Below are 17002 nucleotides of genomic sequence, written 5' to 3'. Positions count from 1 at the left end.
GTTTCTATTAGCTAGCTAGAAATCGAGCTACTGATTTAGATATATTAGATTATTAGTGGGTTAACTTAAAGAAGTATATATTTATAAATTTGTTGAACAAATAAGTTTGACCATTGACAAGAAGTCCAATATCGATGGAAGGAACTCGATCAAAACTTTGATGAGCAAAGCTTGAAACTAACCCATTAACCACCAAATATAATATAACAAACTAAATCAATTACGTACATTTATATATATGCATGGTTTGAAATTCATGAATAAAGATGAAGATGAGAGTTGATAGGGACTTGGTGTTGGTTTGTGCATATTGATGAGCTATATATTCCTGCAGTAGTCCTCTACTCAGGAGTAGTAGTACTTGTCGTATACGATATTCAACGAATCAAAAGACGCATGCAGCAGGCCAATTTTGGGAGCATATAATAGAGTCACAAGACAAGAGAGAGAACTGCGATGTTGTATCTGCTAGGGGAACTCGACCTTCACCTTTATGGTTTGGATCTTTGGACCACACCCTCACACACTCGATATGTTGAGTACGTAGTCCAATGAAGCAGCGGCTGCAGTCGCTTAGCTTTAAAGAAACCGCTGCAAATTTGTAGTACAAACTATAACAATGGCTCGAGGATTATAATATCGATTACAGGAGATTTTTTTGGCCATTGATCTCTTGTAATTAATTAATTAACAGAAACGACCAAGCTTTTATTTTGTATATAGGCTTCAATTATGAACGCATTATGGATTCACTGATTTTGGCTAACATGTAAGGCGGGTCATTTAAACGGTGTTTTATATCATTCAAACGGCGTAATAATTTTTCCGGAGCGCATGATCATCAAAATATGATCTAGCTAGAACTAGTTTTTAAGAACATATAGTTGGAATGGTGCGACAATTTTACAAGTTTACATTAGACCCCTCGATTTTTATATATCAACGAGCTTATTAAATTTACACAGACCTGTTTACGGGCAGTGGCTATCAAGTCAAGCGGCTTATACAAGTAGTCCATCCTATAAAGGAAAGTGCTAGTAGCTAGCGAGACAGAAAGAGTCTTGTGAGGCATTTATGATGCTAGCAAGGCCATAAACAAAACCAACTAAAGTTTTCTATTGTATAGCTTTTAAGTAGGATCTGCGAGGCAAACAGGACCAGCTCACCTCTCAGAGTCTCAGGCTTTCATGACTCTCTCCCTCTCTCTCTCTCAAATTCTGGACATATAGAGTGAGAGATCAGAGAGAGATAGTAAGAGGGAGCTAGCAGGTCCACCACCAATGCAAGTTGCTTTTGTGTAGTAATGCAGTAACATCTGTATCAGAGTGGACTTCCCTATACCAGTATATATAATTGAAGCTACAGCTAGTTAGCTTCAGTATATATACCTCTATATCTCTCTCCTTCTTCTCAGGTAATCTATCTCTGTGTCTGAGTCTCTGAGAGAGAAGAAACTCTCTCCTTCAGAGAGAGAGAGAGAGAGAGAGAGAGAGAGAAGCCAAGCCTGAGAATAGTGGCAATGGCGTTAGTACATAGCAACAGTAGCGCTACCATTATGATCTTCTTTTACTCCATATTAGTGTTCATGTTATCTCTAACAACCACCACCATCAATGTGGCTGCGACGGCGAAAGAGCAAGAGCTAGACCGAATCTCAGCGCTGCCGGGACAACCGCCGGTTTCGTTCTCGCAGTATTCTGGTTACGTCACCGTCAACGAGAAACATGGCCGAGCTCTCTTCTACTGGTTCATTGAAGCCACTGCTTCTCCTCAGAACAAACCTCTCGTTCTTTGGCTCAATGGAGGTCAGTAAATTAAATTACCATGAATGAATTAATTACATTATCTATATATACAGCTCAAGTTTCAAATAAATTTAATCATTTCCTTATCACTAGATTAGTTTCTAGATCTTCTTGAGTTCTGATTTCTGGAAAATTGAAGGGACATGAACTATACTAACTGTAAAACTTGCAGCACCCATTAAATCCGGCCTTGACTGATCAATGTGTTTTCTCTTTCACAAAAAAAAATAAAAAAAAATAAATAAAAATAAAAGATCTTTTGTTCATGCTGTTTGAATGTTTAATTATGATTCGAACCGGTAGGTGAGTCTTTTATTTTGTGTGCGTGTGATATATGGGGGTTTGCCATGGATGCCAAAATGATGAGCAAACTATTTCTGGTCCTCCAAATTTAATGATCCATTAATTTGCAACCCACCTATCCAGTTGATCCTTAATTGGTGCTGAATGCATGCTCGATCATTATGTCTCGCACGTGTTGCCGCGACCCCCCACGTGCCTTCCCCCTAGCTACCTCATCGCTATTGACATATATTAAGGCGTACTTCAGTGAAAACTGGAAAAGTGAGCAGCCCAGAAACTGCCTCGCTAGCTCTTACTGATATAGAATGCATAAAAGATAGATATGGTAAGATCGATATATCAGAAACTCACATGCATATATGGCCTAAGTCTTTATGGGTCCTCTTCCTCGTGAACTCTCTCCCTCTCTCTCTGTGTCTCTAGCTATGACTTTTTAGGGTTTATTCCTTTTGCTTGTTTCAGTTTCGTTCCCTCTTTAGAACAGTAGTAGTCCCCAGTCTAAAAGTCTGTGGCTGCAGAAAACACAGTCGAATATTTCCCGTCACCTTTTTTGGTTAGTTCTTTTGTCGTTGGTTCGTGGCCTGTATAGTATAGTTGTTGCTTGTTGGGTGTGATCGATACACCAAATTCCAACCACAACAAAAGTGAACCAACTTTCCATCCCCACTACTACTTTGAAACCGTGCATGCTACGCAAAATTCCATTTCATATTGTCTAAGCTTGTAAGAAAGGGTTTTCTCTCTCACGCACGCACGCACGCACACAGCAAATACTGACGTCGTCTATGTGTTCTTGCTTTCTTCCAAGCACGCTTGCTCAGAAGAGATAATGGTGATAATGACGTCGCGTTTGTTGAGTTATGCTTCCTCCTGATTTTAACTTATATAAAAACAGTATATGTATTCTCGTCTGAGTCACCATATGAGGGAAAATTTTAGGTCATTCATCATATAACAGAGATGAACCGGTTAATTACTAATTGTTTCAATGGTACGTGAATTCATCTTCAATGACTTTGAAATAAGATGAGTTTATTCTATGTTACGTAATCAAAGATTTCTTGCACGTCTGTGACCAAAAGAACTTTCATGTAGACATTTGGTCACAAGTAATTATCCAGTCACATAAATAATTAACTACCATGTACATGGTGCAGGACCAGGTTGTTCATCAGTGGCATATGGAGCATCAGAAGAAATCGGCCCGTTTCGGATTAATACAACCGGTTCATCTCTTTATCTCAACAAGTATTCATGGAACAGAGGTAAATATATGAAATGAAAATTTCACTGAATTAGTGCGCAAAACTATTACATGCATGACATTCATTTCACTGAATTACATAAACTCATAAAGCTAAGGTTCACTAACTACTGTTACCATTCCACTTGCAGAAGCGAATATTCTCTTTCTTGAATCGCCTGCTGGTGTCGGTTTCTCATATACAAACACAAGCGCTGACCTTAAAGATTCTGGGGACAAAAGGACTGGTAAAGAGATTGAAAACGACTTCTACATTTCTAAATATTACAATTATCATTATTTTCAAGCTTCAAATAATCCTCACCTTATCTTCTGTGGTTGTCACACACAGCTCAGGATGCTCTAACTTTTCTGCTCCAGTGGTTATCAAGATTTCCTCAATACAAATACAGAGAATTCTACATTTCCGGGGAGAGCTATGCAGGTGCATGCATCAGAGTTCATTAAATTTAAGATCATCGCAAAGTTACTGTACTTACAATACTATTGCATATGCAGGGCATTATGTTCCTCAGTTGGCAAAGGAAATTGTCAATTACAATAAAGCACATTCCCATCCCATTATCAATCTAAAGGGGTTTATTGTAAGTTCAACATCACACATATATATCGATTAGAACAGTCAATCCCAAAAAGAAATATATGGTTTTGAATTCATGAACTTGACGAGTTCAAAAATACAAATGCAGGTGGGCAATGCTGTAACAGACAACTATTATGATAGCATTGGAACCGTCGCATATTGGTGGACACATTCCATAATATCTGATCACACCTACAGATCAATCCTCGACCATTGCAATTTCACAGCCGATAAATCAACCACGCAATGCGATGATGCTGTAGATTATGCCATGAACCACGAATTTGGAGACATTGACCAGTACAGTATTTACACACCATTTTGCTTGACACAGATTAATAACGCCAAAAGGCATCTAAGGCTTAAAAACACTCTTCTGCGCCGACGTATCTCTGGGTATGATCCGTGCACTGAGAATTATGCAGAGAAGTACTATAATCGGCCAGATGTACAGAAGGCAATGCATGCAAATATTACCAAAATTCCTTACAAGTGGACTGCTTGCAGGTTTATAATTTCCCAACCTTCGTTAATATATACAAACTATTTTGAAAATAGAGGCATAGAGTATCTGGTTATGTTCGTTAAAAATCCAATTTGAGATAAAATGTTACTAAATTTTGTATTGGCATGCAGTGATACTCTTATCAAGAATTGGAATGATTCAGAAGATTCCATGCTGCCTACATACAAGGAGCTGATGGCAGCTGGTCTAAAAATTTGGGTTTTCAGGTAACTCAAGATTCAATTATATATATATATATATATATACACACACGTAAATAACTAAACATTACCATGCATACTACCGTAACTCATTTGGTATTCTAGTATGCATTTAACCTGGATGACCCTAAGAGTTCAACATTGTATATTTTGATAGCAAGGAAATCAACAACTACTTTTGGTAGCAATTGCTACAGTATTGATCTAAAACTGAACTTGACGACGAAAATTTGAAGGACAAAATCAGAAGAAACAGAAATAACAATTATATGCTTACTTTTCCCATTTTACATGCAGCGGGGACACAGATTCAGTAGTACCAGTGACTGCTACTAGGTTCTCCCTCAGTCATCTCAACCTTACTATCAAAACCCCATGGTATCCATGGTACACAGGAGGCCAGGTATTACTTAAACAAAAACTTATAAGATCAATTGCATTGTTTACCTTCATGTTTTATGAAAGAGAGGTGAAGAAACTAATTGGTCGGTGACACTTTTTCCATTCAAAGGTGGGAGGATGGACAGAAGTCTACTATGGCTTAACCTTTGCAACTATACGAGGTGCTGGCCACGAGGTTCCACTGTTTAAACCAAAGAGAGCTTTCGTGCTTTTCCAATCATTTTTAGCAGGAAAACAATTGCCAAGACCTAATTGACATGTTACTCAGAAATACAGATTCCCATGCAAATGGGGTGATGAAGAGCTAGGCAGCTAGTTTAGGAACCATTTATTCAAAATATTTCTTACATATTCATATTTTCATATTTTCATGACAATGTATTTAATTTTAATTTATCTATATAGATTAAGATGAATCGTGATTTTAAAATTTGTTTTGAATAACAAATTCTACAATGCAAAGGACAATAAAATGTACGTGAGGTATCTTCTGATCATTAATGTGGTAATATCGATCAGCTTCTTTTTTACAGTCAAACAAATTTTGTAGCATGTAGCAGTTTCTTTAAATAGTATGTAGTAATACAAGTGTAAATAGCCTGTCAAGAGCTAACCATGTATTGACATATATAGCAAATTAACAATAATACAGCTGACCAAATTAATACCATAGTAATATAGAAGATCAGAAACCACTAGCAGAAAATTAGCTCCATCTGCTGTGAAATGAGGCCACTACCTCTTTAAAAAGAAGAAAACAACGTCAGAGACAAACAGGAAACTTCATTCCTTGAACTTCCTCAAGTAGCTAGTGTAAATCAGTCCAAACTAATGCGTCAACCAAATTCCCATAATCTTTTAGGGAAATCAAGCCCCCTTTCATAGTAAAGACTCGCAGACATTGCCAAAACCCAGTTTCAGTAATGCGCGTAACACGTCTTAAATAAAAAAAGAACGATTTGTCGCCCAATTCTTCTGTGAAAAATATGCCATGTTCCCATTCACAAACAACAAACGGAACGTTAGACAGAAAACCTGATTCAAGCGTATTAATGGTGTAATCTAGTGTCCACTGCTTTCTGTTGTAATCTTTCATTACCCATATCTCAATTTTCGTATCTGATGAAGTATCAACAATAGCAATAGATCTGTTTGGCTCCAAAACCAGTTGGCTTGCAAACTGTCTCTTTTGAGCGAGTGATTGCGCAGGCGTGCCAGCACCGCGGGGTGCAGTCGTTGGGGTAGTCCCTTGACCTGACTTCTTCTTCAAGCGCTGTGGACGAGGAGAGCACCAACCTCGTCACAGGGTTCTTCTCTAGCCTTTCGGAAAAGGACTTTTGCCTTACGGATAAGGACTTTGGTTGTGGTCTCTTGCGTTCACCGAATCGATACTTAGTGTTGTAGACTAAGCAGGCAATCACTGGGAAGTTGGGAGAAAGCACGGGTTGCGCTAAAGCGTGACTTTAGCTTCGCTGGGTTGCGAGGGCGTTACCCTTGCTTCGCTGGTAGTAACGGTGGCGGTTGCGCTCGCAGTCGGCTCGCTGGGAGACTGGGACTGGAAGTGCGGTCGCCGGGTTGGTCTGGTGATGCTGACAGTCGGCTCTTGGAGAGACTGGGACTGGCGCACGGTCACCGGGTTTCAACAAGGTTGAAGGTTTGCTCCGGGGAGGCTTTGTAATCGCTAGGATTGATTGATCTGAGAGAGGGGTCTCCCTGTATCGTCTTTAGCCTCTATATATAGGCTGCTGCAGATTCACTTTCCAAATATGAATGAAATACTATAATTTAGGCCACAGTTATTGGCCTTGAATCAAATCAAAACTCTTTATAGTTTTGATATCTATCGTAAGCAATAAGAGATTGACTCTGTCGTAGCAATCTTCTAGGCAAGGTTAATTACCTTTTAGAGTCCTGGACGTAATCTTCCTCTTGGTCGCGAGCTGTTGGATATGTACGTATATATGTTCATATATATCTTCGCGAGCACTCGTCGCGGGGACTCACAATTAAGGTTGATAGCTTCCTTAATTGGTCCATGTTATTGGCAGAGTGATTGATTGCCCCACGTCCACCTTAATTGCATGAAAAAGCATTGATTGCTTGCTTGCTTGCATGCATATGTATATATATAGCCCACGTACAGAGCCATGCAGCTTGCATATATTAACTTATATATATGATATCTTCTGTTGATTGCCATCAAGAATGATTATGCCCCTCCTTAATTGCTCCACCGCAAGACATTGCATGGACAATTATATTATATATATCTCCCTTGATATTTGCGATTAAGGTGGTTGATTCCTTCCCAAACTTGTTCGCGTCCTCGCAGAGTCTTGATAATCAAGCAAACAAATTACCATTAACTATCAAATACTTGATAATTAATAATAAATCAATGAATATCCAGATTTGCTTCAGGATTGCTTAACCTCCAAGTAGGCTTTATTTAGCCTCTAAACAATATATTCCGAGCTTATCGAAAATATATAGCTTGGGCCACGGATATTGGCCCGGTTTTCTTCGAGTCCCTCTTATCGGCAAAAAATGTTATTTTGGGTTCAAACATTGCCCCCCAGACCTCGAAGTCAAAGTTCCCCGTCTTGACTGAAGAGGTCTTGAGTCAGCACTAATCTTGCAATAACGTCGCTCTAAAGCCACTTGCATTGGCTTCATAATAAGTACAAACTTGAAATCACTTGATTGATATATAGGCCTCTTAATTAGGCCGTGAAGTATGAATGTCGATGTCTAAGATGAACAATGAGATAGATTAAAAGAGTAGCACCTTGATTGACAAACACTCGTAGATGAAAAACTTTTATTTTTAGGCCACTGGAATTGACCTTAAAGAGCTTAAAACACTGCATAAGTCTTGAGCAAGAATATTGACAAAGTAAATTCACCACTTGACAAAGTAAAACTTTGATAAAAACTTAAAAGCCACAGGTGTTGGCCTTAGATGATTTCTTCTCCAAAACTTCTTTGAAGAGAAATCTTCTTGAGGAGGAAATCCCCTCAAGGAAGATCCCAATAAGGAGAAATCTCCTCGAGGAAGATAGAAATCTTCTCAAGGAAGATCTTGGTGAGAATGAAATCTGAGTGAGCTTGATGAAAGTTCTTCGCGAACGTTTTTGCATAACTAGCCTGATGCAGCTGTGGTGTACTTGCTTCAAACCATCAGTAAATCACATGGAGAATGTGATAACTAGCCTACTTTTGCATCTTGTACCTAAGCACCATGGAACAACAAATTGCCAAATCATCAAGTTCAGCCGCATGCCCGAAAGAATCTTGGCCCCTAATCAGTGAGCATGTAGCAATGCCTTCCTCACGGGCTTTGTTGCTTCCAACCAGTATATACAAAGTATGTATAACACTCAATCATATTCTTTTCACCACTTCATATGTAGCTCTCAAGAAGGGATGATGACCAAGCAACTTAATTAATTATCTTTTTCTCCACCGAAACCTCAGCCAGCTTGATGCCCACATGATCCATCCCTTTAGCTCGTCAGCCTGCTGCGCATGTCTCCTCTGCTGCTTCGTACATGATTGAATGCTTCTTGAATTGATTATATACTTCTTATAAAGCCACTCAGTAGACATTCCAATATATATATACAAGCGAAAGCCACAAGTTGGCTCTACAACTCTGAAACCTGCAAGAAGGTTAGAGCTACGCAGTGTCCTTCTCTGCAAATCAATGTATACTGCCACTATAATTGGCATTAAATCATCTCGCAAAGTAAAATCTTTGTACAATTTCATGGCCACAAGTATTGGCCTGGGTGATACTAAGACACTCAAACAAGTCTTAATTAAAATCATGCCACAGAATTTTGAAATCCCTCCCCCATATATCCATACACAAGTGTATAATATTCGAATATATATATTTCCAGGAATTTTAAAATCACAGAAACCATGATTGAAGAACATGACCTGTCTTCGTCCAAGCAAGACTTTGTGTTGCCTCCCCAGTCCGCAGTCTTGTGCACTTCATTGCATAGTCCCCAGACTTTCAGGAATGCCAATAACAGAGACCAAAGCATCATATATTCCTCTCGTACAGGCCCTCTGTCCATATGGTGCCCCCCGGTTTTGATGTCTGCTGCCCTGCGTAACTGCATTGAAAAAAAGTGCTGCATCCAAGATTTTCATCAATCAGACCTCTCCACTGCATCTCCAGCCAGGCATAGCCCTCAATCATAAAGTCCATGAAACTGAATCTCTTTCAGGCATTCCATCAAACACCTTGTGTGCATATCTCAAATTCTCAAATTTATGATGAAAATCCAACAGAAACAGCCCACAGAGGAACAATCTATAAACAAAAAGCACAACCAATCACTGGGTCATGGGGATTGAACTTGATTCTTCGTAGAAACAGTGGGAGATTACTCCGGATTGAACATGTAGCTCCCCGAGGTTTTGTTCGCTGCCAGAGGAAACTCTCTCTGAAAGTGCTTTAGCGTCGAAAGTCCTCCGCTTTGTTCTGCCTCGACGTTACCACTGGAATTGGTATATTGTACCACTCAATGGTTCTTTGATTGACTTTGCCTCAAAGCGTGCCTCTTGGTGGAAGGAGTTCTGGCGCAGCTCTTTGTTAGATCTTGTCTCGCTGACGAGACTGCAATGGGCCTGAGTGCCCTTGGCCTGACTCAGCGAGCACCGCTTCCTCGATCTCGGCGAAGGGATTTTAGCGATGAGCTTCGTGTGTTCGCGAAATGTCCTTGCGAGCGTTTGATAACCCCTTGCCCCGCGACCGTTCGTTGAATGTCACTGTTGAACTCGTTCTTTTCGCTGCCATTCGCTCGCGGGGTATTGGCTTCGCGGCCCTGCGCTCTTCGTGGTCGCTTGCTTTCGCTCGCGGCCAATTTGCTTAGTCTTCGCTAGCGGCCATCTCTTCGCGGCCACTTGTTTTCGATCGCGGCCCTCTCTTTTAGCGGCCATCTTGCTCGCGGCGGACGCGGCCCCGCGCTCTTCGCGGTCATACCTTCACGATCCCTCGCTGAGTTCTCCACGTCCTTCGCGACAGTTTGCTCTCTTTTTGTTCTTTTTTTTTTTTTTTTTTTTTTTTTTTTTTTTTAACTAAAAGAAACATGCAAACTAAAAATTAGAAGCAAATAAAGAGGCTATCATCAGTGCGTTTGGCTAACCTCTAGAAGGCCACGGAGGAGGCCATCTATGCTTCACTCCAAGCTCTGATGTATCAAAACTCATAGTATGAAAATCTCTCTTCTGAGAGCTTGCAAGAAAGCAACAAAGATACTTCGCGTCGAAAATTTGGAAGAAAAATGGCTCACAGGAGGAGTAATATTGCCCCCCAAGTATCTTTGTTGGTTGACGAAGCATGATCTTCAATTGCAATTTTGGAGATGATGGTGTCCCAAGATCGGCTTTGTCGCCAACTACCATGTCATAGAACATGGTGTCTTCAGAATAAGCCACAAATTGGCTTTTGCATTTAACCACTTGTTGGTTAAAATTCTCATGATCAAGAGCCTCAAAGAGCTTGAACTCCTGGATGTGATTTTTTGAACCAATAATTAAATTATAATTATCATCATATTCATCATAGATTGGCTCTGTGTCAAGATTGAACTTGGGGTCACCAAATCCTTTTTTACAAATTTCAAAGCCACTGACTGGCCTTGAAATATATATGAAGATCTTCAAATTGAATTGATTAATGAAGCCACAGATTGGCTTTTCAAGACCAAAACGTAATTGATAACCAAGTGGCCCATGCCTTAATTGGTAATTAAGTGGACCACACTCTTGACCCTCTGCATGATGAGGACGTCCAGCAACCATATAACAACTTAATTCATAATTAAGTTGGTTGTGGCTTTGATTACCTTGGTCATGATGACGTCCAGTAGCAGAGTCATAAATAAATTGATTATGCACCTGCTTTTGGTTATCAAGGGGGTGAACCTGGGCAATATCTTGCCCCCCATGCATCTGATCAGTAGCCACATATTTGGCCTGATCAGTGGAGAAATCAAATATTTGTTCAGAGACAATTTTCTTGTCAGAAGAACACTCTTGTGGGCCATCTTCTCCATGCACAGCCTCTGTATAAGGCTTTGATTCACCAGTGAGGCATTTAGGTTTATCGCCACCTGTAGGCAATTGAACCTCAGAAACGACCTCTTTGCTTGCAGCTTCTTGATGTCCCAATTCGCCTTGATGCAACCTGACTTGAGCAGTCTTGTTTTGGCTTGCGATGGCCTCCACGACCTGCTTTTGTTGCTGAGTATGCTCCTCAGCGATTCTTCTGGCTTGCGCTCTAGACTCAATGGCTTCCTTTTTCGACTCGTCGGCCAGTTGGGCCATACGCTGGTCTATTTCGCGTAAGATCTTGTCTGTTTTCGCGTTTTCCCTTTCCAGATCAGCAGCTATTTTCTTGCTATGGTTTTCAATGTTTTCCAGGATAATCGCAAATACGACCTCGGAGGAGGCTCCCTCTGGGATAGGCTTCGGAACGAAAGCCTCTCTTTCAGTAGTATCGCCAATGGTGGTAACATTGGCCATCTTTTCACTTTAGGAATTTCCTTAGGTAAAGATTTCCCTCTGGCATCCCAATGATGGTGAATACAAAAAGACTCTTTTGAATGGTCCCACTGGGCGTGCCAAAATGTTTGGCTCCAAAACCAGTTGGCTTGCAAACTGTCTCTTTTGAGCGAGTGATTGCGCAGGCGTGCCAGCACCGCGGGGTGCAGTCGTTGGGGTAGTCCCTTGACCTGACTTCTTCTTCAAGCGCTGTGGACGAGGAGAGCACCAACCTCGTCACAGGGTTCTTCTCTAGCCTTTCGGAAAAGGACTTTTGCCTTACGGATAAGGACTTTGGTTGTGGTCTCTTGCGTTCACCGAATCGATACTTAGTGTTGTAGACTAAGCAGGCAATCACTGGGAAGTTGGGAGAAAGCACGGGTTGCGCTAAAGCGTGACTTTAGCTTCGCTGGGTTGCGAGGGCGTTACCCTTGCTTCGCTGGTAGTAACGGTGGCGGTTGCGCTCGCAGTCGGCTCGCTGGGAGACTGGGACTGGAAGTGCGGTCGCCGGGTTGGTCTGGTGATGCTGACAGTCGGCTCTTGGAGAGACTGGGACTGGCGCACGGTCACCGGGTTTCAACAAAGTTGAAGGTTTGCTCCGGGGAGGCTTTGTAATCGCTAGGATTGATTGATCTGAGAGAGGGGTCTCCCTGTATCGTCTTTAGCCTCTATATATAGGCTGCTGCAGATTCACTTTCCAAATATGAATGAAATACTATAATTTAGGCCACAGTTATTGGCCTTGAATCAAATCAAAACTCTTTATAGTTTTGATATCTATCGTAAGCAATAAGAGATTGACTCTGTCGTAGCAATCTTCTAGGCAATGTTAATTACCTTTTAGAGTCCTGGACGTAATCTTCCTCTTGGTCGCGAGTTGTTGGATATGTACGTATATATGTTCATATATATCTTCGCGAGCACTCGTCGCGGGGACTCACAATTAAGGTTGATAGCTTCCTTAATTGGTCCATGTTATTGGCAAAGTGATTGATTGCCCCACGTCCACCTTAATTGCATGAAAAAGCATTGATTGCTTGCTTGCTTGCATGCATATGTATATATATAGCCCACGTACAGAGCCATGCAGCTTGCATATATTAACTTATATATATGATATCTTCTGTTGATTGCCATCAAGAATGATTATGCCCCTCCTTAATTGCTCCACCGCAAGACATTGCATGGGCAATTATATTATATATATCTCCCTTGATATTTGCGATTAAGGTGGTTGATTCCTTCCCAAACTTGTTCGCGTCCTCGCAGAGTCTTGATAATCAAGCAAACAAATTACCATTAACTATCAAATACTTGATAATTAATAATAAATCAATGAATATCCAGATTTGCTTCAGGATTGCTTAACCTCCAAGTAGGCTTTATTTAGCCTCTAAACAATATATTCCAAGCTTATCGAAAATATATAAGGGCCACGGATATTGGCCCGGTTTTCTTCGAGTCCCTCTTATCGGCAAAAAATGTTATTTTGAGTTCAAACAAGATCCCCGCAAAGTAATCAAGTGCAATGCAGCACATACCCGAGCTTTGTAATATGGGAAGGGCAATCAAGGTGAACATGCACTTCTTTTGTGAAGTCAAAAGAAACTATGATGCATATTCCTTTTTCGAAATTTATATTGCATATATCTTCGATTCCTTTTTCCGTGAAACCACTACACAACCAATGCATGTCTCCATAGGCGCACACATTGTTCATGCAAATAAAATTCCAATTCGGAAGAACATATGGTATCTCTCGCCACAATCTTGTGCCCAATACGAGCACCTCAGCTACCATGCGTACTCTCTTTCTGTTATCATTATGATCATAAACAATTCTGGAAACACGAATAATCTTGTGAATGTCAGATATCTTATCAGATCCCATGCCAAAGAATACCTTCGAAATTGTTCCATCCTTTATAGGTTTGACGGTACTCATTGGGAGCCTTAGGATTTCTCCCCCAAGAGGGTTAATTAAGAATCAAGGTATATCACCATGTAGATGCTTGAAGCAAAACAAGTTGTTGAAAACAAAATCAACATTGTAATGATGATTATCTATCACGGACAAAATCTCCACAGCCTTAACTTCAACATTGCCGTCGTATCTCAGTAATTGCAAGGCTGTTACTGTCTGCTCCTTTTTTATATCTGCTCTCTTACATTCAACAAGGCGCATAAGTAGTGGTGTTTCAGCAACATATTCTGTGGAAACTTTTAACAGTGTCTTGCACACACATTGGATGCGGCAGAGTGACTCGGTGGAACAGTCGAATTGTGGCTTTATATGCAGTCTTTTAAGGATGTTGACAAGGATTTCCGGGGGTAGGTCCGTCAACTTTGTTGTGTTGATGCCCCTTCTTCTGTCCATGTAGGTGTAGGTGTGTCTCATTCTCTTGGTCCTCGGCATCACCATGGATCCAGTTTAGTTTTCGAGTATTATGGCTTCCTGATGCACCGCCCCTCCCTTGTCTTGTACTGCAATCCCATTTTAATTGGGCCAGTACAACAAAAGCCTAAAGGGAATGAAAGCTAGAGTATCCGTATCCGGTTAGAAATCGGTGACCTCTCTTTTTTTTTTTTTTTTTTTTTTTTTAATAGGAGTTGATTCTATTGAGAAATCAAATCCTACATGATCTAGAATACTTATTGTTAGGTGATTTGCTGTATAATCATTCATCAATTTGAATTAAGAAAATATTTCTTCTTATTCTAAGAATTCTTTATGGTATCAGAGCGTACGCTCTTGAGAACCTAGAAACCCAAAAACACACATCCTAAGACACAACTTACCTCATGGGCGGAGAAGAAGAACAGAAGGCTGAAGTTCAGCAACAGAACTCTTCCAAAGCCTCGGCACCATGGGAGAATGCCAATCACCCTCTCTTTCTCCACCATTCAGATCAACCAGGAGCTGTCCTAGTTGCACAACCTCTGATGGAAGATAACTACACAACATGGGAGCAGTCAATGACTATAGCGCTCACCATCAAAAACAAAAAGGGTTTTATTGATGGAACGCTCGCAACTACAGTGGGAACGATGCAACACCCTTGTGAAAACCTGGTTACTAGAAGCTATGTCGAAGGAGATTGCAAGCAGTGTAATCCACTGTAAGGATGCGCGAGGTATGTGGTTAGAATTGAAAGAAAGATTCTCTTAGATCAATACAGTTGCACTTTTCCAAATTGAAAGTGCCATCCATGGTTGTGAACAAGGCACAACAACAATCACATCATTCTTTACAAAGCTTAAAAGCTTATGGGATGAGAAAGATGCACTCTGTGCTTTCCCTCCTTGTAGTTGCGAGGCTGCTTCTCAGGTCAAAGATTACATCGAGACGCAGAAAACCATGAAGTTTTTGATGGGGCTGAATGAAGGCTATGCGCAGAACAGAAGTAACATTATTGGTATGGATCCTTTACCAACTCTTAACAAGGCTTATGCTATGGTCCTTCGTCAGGAGAAACAGGTAGTATCCACCAGGAAAAACACACAGGCCTCAGAAGCTTCGGCATTTGCTGTGAGGAAGTCTTCCCGTGAAGTTTAGTTTACAGGAGGAGATACCAAGTGGTGCGAAAAATGCAAAATGGACAACCACAATACCAAAAGCTGCAGGGCACACCTCAAGTGTACGTATTGTGGCCTCAAAGGCCATACGTATGACTATTACCGCAAGAGGAAGAAAACATTGGCAGGAGAAGAAGGGAGCTCGAAAGCAAACTTTGTGGGAATGTCTAATGAAGGCAATGAAGACCTTACTGGTCTTCCTTTATCACATAGTGAATGCAAGCAGATGATGGGATTTTTGAGCAAGATTAAGGCCGCAGCTAGCAAGACCAATGACGGCCATCAGTTGCTAGAGATGTTGAACACCACACAACCATCTTCTACAAATTTTGTTGGTAACGTTCCTAATTTTGAAGATATGTCAAGTAAAGCATTTGCTCTCACACAACACAATAAAGATGTGATTTGGATATTAGACAGTGGAGCTAGTGACCATATTGTATGTGATCCTATCCATCTTACGTCATCTCGGCCTGTCCATAATCGTACAGTCAAATTACCTGATGGTACCATGTTGCAAGTCTCCCATATTGGGACTGTAGTCTTTTCCTTACATTTTATGCTGCATATATAATGTCCTCTGCGTCCCATTGTTCTACTTAAACCTCATATCTATTAGCAAGCTTGCGTTGGATTCCTTTTATGTCACCATATTCATCAAACAAGTTTGTTTTATACAGGACCTTCAATCGGGGAGGATGATTGGGACGGGAGATGAAAGTGAAGGACTCTACTGCCTCAATATGCCCAAGAAAGGAACGTGCGATGTGGTGAAGACCAAAACTCAAGACTTGTGGCATCAGCGACTCGGCCATCCCTCTAGCAAGGCGACTTCTTTGTTCCCTTTTATGAAAAATAAAACTTGTGATCTTAGTCACTGTTCCGTTTGTCCTCTAGCTAAGCAAACTAGACAGCCTTTTCCCTTAAGTTTTTCAACTAGTACTTCTTGTTTTGATTTAATTCATGTGGACATATGGGGTGGCTATCATGTACCATCCCTTTCTGGAGCTCAGTATTTCTTAACAATTGTTGATGATTATTCCAGGAGTACTTGGGTTTTCCTCATGCATCATAAGTCCGAAGCAAGAAATTTACTCATTCATTTTATCACTTTAGTTGAAACACAGTTTGGGAAACGAGTCAAGATTGTTAGGAGTGATAATGGTCCCGAGTTTAAGTGCGTCGAATTCTATTCCTCTAAGGGTATTTTACACCAAACGAGTTGCATTAATACGCCTCAGCAAAATGGCATCGTTGAGCGTAAACACAGACACTTGTTAAACGTTGCTCGTGCACTTCTCTTTCAGTCACACTTGCCTAAACCTTTTTGGGGGGATGCCATATTGACCGCTGCTTACTTAATAAATAGGACACCAACACCACTCTTACAAGGGAAAACACCCTTTGAGAAGTTGTTTCACAAACCACCGACCTATTCCCATCTTCGTGTCTTTGGTTGTAGGTGTTTTGTTTTCACCCATCCGCTGCGACCTAGTAAATTTGACCCTCGTTCTACTGAATGTGTTTTTCTGGGTTATCCTCACGGTCAAAAGGGTTACAAGGTTTATAGTTTAAAAGACAAGAAAACATTAGTATCTCGGGATGTGATCTTTTTCGAAACTGAATTTCCTTATCAGGCTCGGACTCCCACATCTTTGACTCCTGATAACTCTCAGCCATTAAGTCACTTATTTCCTTCCTCATTTAATTCGTCCCGAACATATCAGCACATCTCACCAAATCTTTTCGAATCTGAGTTTGATTCCAATCCCATCACGTCAC

At 40.8% G+C, this 17002-nt stretch overlaps 1 protein-coding gene across 1 annotated transcript; it reads left to right on the top strand.

The window, feature by feature from the left end:
• Positions 1-1063: 1063 nt before the first annotated feature.
• Positions 1064-9240, top strand: LOC133708666 (serine carboxypeptidase 24). The gene is made up of 9 exons (XM_062134141.1): positions 1064-1805; positions 3266-3373; positions 3504-3599; positions 3704-3796; positions 3871-3956; positions 4062-4462; positions 4592-4687; positions 4979-5084; positions 5193-9240. The coding sequence occupies exons 1-9, from the start codon at positions 1520-1522 to the stop codon at positions 5337-5339; spliced, it is 1419 nt and encodes a 472-aa protein (XP_061990125.1). The 5' UTR covers positions 1064-1519; the 3' UTR covers positions 5340-9240.
• The last annotated feature ends 7762 nt before the right edge of the window (positions 9241-17002 follow it).

The sequence above is a fragment of the Rosa rugosa genome, chromosome 1, assembly GCF_958449725.1.
Source record: "Rosa rugosa chromosome 1, drRosRugo1.1, whole genome shotgun sequence".
In the NCBI taxonomy this organism is placed as follows: domain Eukaryota; kingdom Viridiplantae; phylum Streptophyta; class Magnoliopsida; order Rosales; family Rosaceae; genus Rosa; species Rosa rugosa.
Note: the sequence above shows the minus strand (reverse complement) of the source record. Positions and strands in the feature narration are given on the sequence as shown.